Source organism: Pyrus communis, chromosome 3 (genome assembly GCF_041283825.1).
Source record: "Pyrus communis isolate YQ-2024b chromosome 3, ASM4128382v1, whole genome shotgun sequence".
NCBI classification, from domain to species: Eukaryota; Viridiplantae; Streptophyta; class Magnoliopsida; order Rosales; family Rosaceae; genus Pyrus; species Pyrus communis.
This window is the reverse complement of record NC_142567.1, coordinates 5902769-5908364: the sequence shown is the minus strand read 5'-3', so window position 1 is coordinate 5908364 and position 5596 is coordinate 5902769. Positions and strand designations below refer to the sequence as shown.

The 5596-nt window shown below is 39.7% G+C and overlaps 1 protein-coding gene across 1 annotated transcript; it reads left to right on the top strand.

Annotated features, from left to right (window-relative positions):
* Window positions 1-4509: 4509 nt before the first annotated feature.
* On the top strand, window positions 4510-5384 carry LOC137714782 (uncharacterized). The gene has a single exon (XM_068453922.2). The coding sequence runs from the start codon at window positions 4547-4549 to the stop codon at window positions 5213-5215; it is 669 nt and encodes a 222-aa protein (XP_068310023.2). The 5' UTR covers window positions 4510-4546; the 3' UTR covers window positions 5216-5384.
* Window positions 5385-5596: the final 212 nt, after the last annotated feature.

Genomic DNA, 5596 nt, shown 5'->3' with positions numbered 1-5596 from the left:
ATTAACATCTGAAACCACATCCAACGTCCAAGTTCCAACAACATTCCTTATTGAATCTGTAAGGAAAAATAGAATATAAATGAATGAAGTAGGCCTCATAAAACCATCTGGAATCTGGATTTTATAACGCAAGATTCGTACTTTAATTATTTACCAAATAGACTCATCAAGCCAACTGATGATTCATATTCAATAAAGGCATACACAAAAGCCATCCTGATACAAGGGTTGTGCACTAGAGAGACCATCTTCATAAAACTAATTCCAATTACTAAAATTGAAATTATAAACTCAAGTTAAATGCACAAGAAAATAGCAAGCGTTGTTCCACAAAAAAATATAAATCGCCAGACTTCATATTAAAATATGAAATCAGGCAGAAGCCGTCATACACACACAACACACACACATAGTCAAATAAGCATAATTTACATATATACAACCTAGATAAATAAGCATACATGAAACACTAACCACAAAAAAAAAAAAAAAGCCAAATATGAAAAACGCTGTTCTTGTTCTTGATCCAAATTCCAGTTAAATTCAAAATTGCCTACTCATATTGAAATCCCGATCCCAATCCCAACCAATAACCAAACACTCCAAATCCCAACACAAATCCGAAATCTCAAATCCCAAATCCCACTCCCATCCAAACAGATCCACAATTCCTTCACCCAAATGTTCATGCATTCATCAAATTACTCCCACCTAAAGATTTGGTCTCAAATCAAATCCTATTATTCATGCTACTGATCCTCCGCATCAACAAAAATAAAATTCGGAGAAGTAGACTTACGATAGCCGATGAAGTAAAAGAATCTAAGCTGGTAGCAATATCCTCGACGTCAGTGATGGGTGATGGTGGTCACGATGGCGGTGGTGTTGTCGAAGAGGAGAGAATCGAGGTTGTGGGACCTGGGTTCTCTGGGTCCTGGGATGTCGTTGAGGTCGGAGGATGGCTAGATGGGTGGTGGTGGTGTCGTTGTGTTGGTTGTAGCGTTGATGATGGGTTGGGTTCTCTAGGATGTCGTCTGAGTCAAGGGAGTCAAGTCGAAGGAGTCGAGGGAGTGACAGATGGTGGAGAGGTGGAAGTGAGAGAGTGAGACTGAAACTGATTCCGGAAACCTAGGTTAGAAATTAACGGTTCAAATTGGATGATAGGTTATCAATCTTGACTGTTGATGTGTTATAAATTAGCACACAAATTAAACCCTCTTGTTGACAATTGTAGTAAAGATGCAAGTAGGGATCGTTCGAGGCCGGGGATTAGGAGGGATTGCCAATCTACTTAAAATTGACTTTAAAACATAAAACTAGGCTTGAAAAAAACACTTAACTAGACTTAAAGAACTCAAAACAAACTAAAAAGACTCAAAACAGAACAAAACAATCAAATAACCTCAAACTAGACTCTAGTACTTACTTTGGACGAAAATTGAATTGGTTTTGACTCAAAACACTTAAAAACACAAAATAGGACAGATTCTAACTAATATGACACAACAAAGTAAAGGGGATTGGGTTTTTGACAAATTTGAAGTAAAAGCAAGTAAATTGCAGAAACAAACTAAGTTTAATACGAAATTAGGTGAATTAATGGGTGATAAGTTAGCTAGAGGGTCCTTCTCCACACTTGCATACAAATTGATTTCCAGTTGCTTTTTCAATAAACCATGAACCTCAACACCCCAGATTAACCGTGACATCACTAATTAACCCTCAGATTTTCCTTAAGTCATTGAATTGGATGGAAAACGCATCAGCAACCAAATTATTCTTCAATAGTTCCTTACATGAACAACATAATAGAGATACAATCAAAGATCATTAAGCTTTGTGAAAATCATAAGCATTGACAAGGCATTCATAACTCTGACATCATAATACTCATGCCAGGAATTCAACTTAACACGATCGTGACCAGCGACCTTCACTACTTGTGAATATAAGTTTATAACGATTATGTGAAACTCCCTTATATTCTAGCATCAAATTCATGCATACAAACTAAGTATGCATCCTTAATCAACATACAAGAATAAGTTCTTAATCCAACAGTTAAGTAAATTGCATTCACGATTTATGAAATCACAACTAGAAGTAATCAATTCATATTGCAAATATAATCATGCTTTCAAAGTCTCCTCTAGCTAAAACAAGTTTAGCTCCTCATGTTCACAATTAAACAAAGAAAACTTAAATTAAACATTGAAAACAAAGATTGAATACACCTAGAAACGCTCCAACAATCCAATCTTGAATGGCAAGCACAGCTCCAAGGGGTCTTCTCTCCTTTTTCCTTGCTAAATTTCGGCATAAGGGTGTTTGGGTATGAAATTGGGTTGTGGTGGATGGATGGTGCGAATTCTGGTGGTAGAGGATGGATAATGGCTAAATGAATGAATGATGAATGGCCTTATTTTGTGCGGCAGATTGTCTAAAATAATGGGAGAAAGGGCAAGGCATTAATTAATTAATTCGGGAAGGTTTTAAGACTCCAAATCCTCCAAGAAAAGGGTAACAAATCACATTCCTAAGAGAGAAAAGGAAGGGAAGTTGTGGCATGGACAGAAAATAGGAAATAGGAAAGGGAAATGTGGTTCCTTGCACGGCAAGGAAGAGAAAGGAAGGGGTAGGGTGCGGCATCCCTCTTTGACTGGGATTAGGGCTTCTAGAACTTATATTTAAGTGTCCTAAAGTAATTAGGAACCCCCCTTAACAGCTGGAAATTAAGTAGGAAAAGATTAGGATTGACTAAGTGAAAATAAGGAAGTTTGACTTATGTTTCCTTCTTTGTAGCTGATTCCTTTTCTTCAAAGTCTTGAATTAATTTCTTCCATCTCTTTAGCAGATTCCTAGCCTCCTTTGGTCTTCAATTTCGTCCATTCACCTTGCTTCATTCATGTGCTAACCATTCCAAGCCCAACACTGCTCCAAAATGCTCCAAATTGCACTTTCTTGCTACTTTAGTCAATTGGACCTACAAACAGAAGAAAATAGCTTAACATACTAAAATAACTAAGAACTAACTAAGTAAATGCAAGGAATTAAACTAACAAAGTCGCATAAATATGCTCCTATCAACTGTTGATTATAATTAGAAATGGGTCGGTCCGGGGCCTCGTTTTTCTAGGGGAGGAACCGGCCCGCCCCGTAAATAATAATGGCCCGGCCCGGCCCAACCCGTTTATTCCCAAAAAAAATAGGAACCAACCCGTACCTGCCCCGAACCTACACCACTCACCCTGACCCACGGGTCCTGTACCTGTTTACCCACCCTAACTCCAGGTGCTTCTTGCCAAATGATTAATATTTAAAGCAAAAATTAGAAAGCACTTTTAATTCATAACCATTATTCAAATGATCCCTAAATTAGTATGGGTATTGTTTAATAGGATTTGTTGATGTCATTATCCTGTTATATTATATGTAATTCTTAAAGTAATGCTAACGTAATTAAATTTTTAAATCAAATTTTATAAATTAAATGAAATAAAAATGAATCACATGGCCAAAGGCCCTCAATCAAACCATTCCCTTGGTCAGAACTGATGGGCCAAATATTTGTCCCAATATTCTTGAACCATATTTCAGACAAAACAAACACATAATGTCATCCTATCTGCCAACACAAATTATTATTATTATTATTATTAGCACCAGATAGACTTGCGTAACGATGGGCCTACCAAGGCCAAAGCCCCAGGTTGGCGTCACGTGGCCTCACGCCCCTTTGTGGCCTGCGACTATCCACATTGGCAAAACTTTGGAAACCGGAGGGAAATAGGATCCTTTCCGGATCCTCATGGTGAGAATTCAATTGTTCAATCAATCGTGTTTGTTTATCGTACATCGTATGGTTAAAAATTATTTTAAATTAAATATAAATAGTATTCGATAAAAATTAACCGTATAATATACGATAAATAGACACTCGATTGCCACATCAGCACATAATCCAATGAAAAATAAAATCTAGTCGCGGCAATTGCATCGAGACACGTAAAGTTTGCTCCATAAACCTGACGACATGTGGCGTGCTCTGGATCAATGAGGGATGGAAATGGATCGATCCCTTCCATCAAGTTCATCAATCCGAATCTTTGAAATTTAATCTAACATCTAAAATCATTATAACTTTTAAATAAAACTCTTATTTTTAGGGTTGGATCAAATTCCAAGGATTTTGATTAATGAATTTTGTGGACTTGGTGGAGGATCCCTTTTCATGAGGGATTTGAGGTGGTAGGCCGAGCATGTAGAGGAACAGAAGGTGTAGGTACGCGCCCATACAATTCCAACTCAATGTCCACTGATTCCCCGCCACGCGGAGAGAATGGAAATGTCACGTGATCATCACGTGCGTTAAGGTGGACCTCAGCGCAGGAGAAAACACCTTAACAACTTCGAAGGAAGTGTTGAAGATATTAAATCCTGTATTGACGAACATGCCCCCGGACTACTTTCGTTTTTGATATTAAAGGCTGCGAGTGCGCGATGCGCACATATACTGGTGTGCTGAGACAGAGGGTGCAGGAGGAAAATGAGAGACTGCCAGCTTTGCGGAGTCCGGGCGCGGGTTCACTGCGAGCCGGACCAGGCGAGGTTGTGTTGGGACTGCGACGGGAAGGTTCGCGGAGCTAACTTTCTAGTGGCGAAGCACCCGAGGAGCCTCCTTTGCCGCGGATGCCAGTCGCCGACGCCGTGGACAGGGTCGGGTCCCAAGCTCACACCCACCGTCTCGGTCTGCCAGATTTGCGTTGAACTCCCCGGAAGCAATTTCGAGGGACGCGCGGAGGTTCAAGAAAGCGAAGCAGAGAGTGAGGGCGTTGATGGTGAGGAGGAGGAGGATGACGGTGCTGATTGTGACGAGAGTGATGAGGATGAGAACCAGGTGGTTCCGTTGTCGTGTTGTTCGTATTCTGAGGCGGATCCTCCGCGGACGGCAAGTTGTTCGAGCAGTGAAGAAGAGGAGGAGGAGGAATTTTCGGTGTCGAAGCGATTGCGAGAGAAAGCGGATGAGGGTTCTGGCTTGGGATGTGATGAGACGGAGGCGTTCGGTTCGTTAAGAATTTTGAAGCGACGGAGACTGGGCGGGGAGAACCGTTTACAGAGTAAGAGATCAACGGCGATGGGGAGCTCAAAATCCAGAGGCTTGCTAATGGAAACGGAGGCTATCTACGAAGATGATGATCATGATGAGAGCCATTAGATGTCTAGTACTGTCAGTTTTCTCAGATTATATGTTTGGATGGAGACTTCCAAATTCAAAGAAATTGAGTTCAATTAGTAAGTGATGGAGCTTAAAATGTAAATTAAATGGATTAGTAATGTCTTTCATGGGCATTTTAAAAGTATTTGAACGAGATTTACAGATGACACATTCTGAGTAGCAGTTTACAGATTTTTCTCTCTCGCCAACTTTTGCAATGTTCACAGGGGGCACGCTAATCCTCTCTAATTTATATTTTATTATTTGATTAGTCCCTCATCCAAACATTATTTAAGTTTTTCTTTACCAAATGGAAAAGGTAACCGTATGTTTCTTGCAATTTTGAATTTAAGAAATCTCACTGATAAATATGTTAGGTTT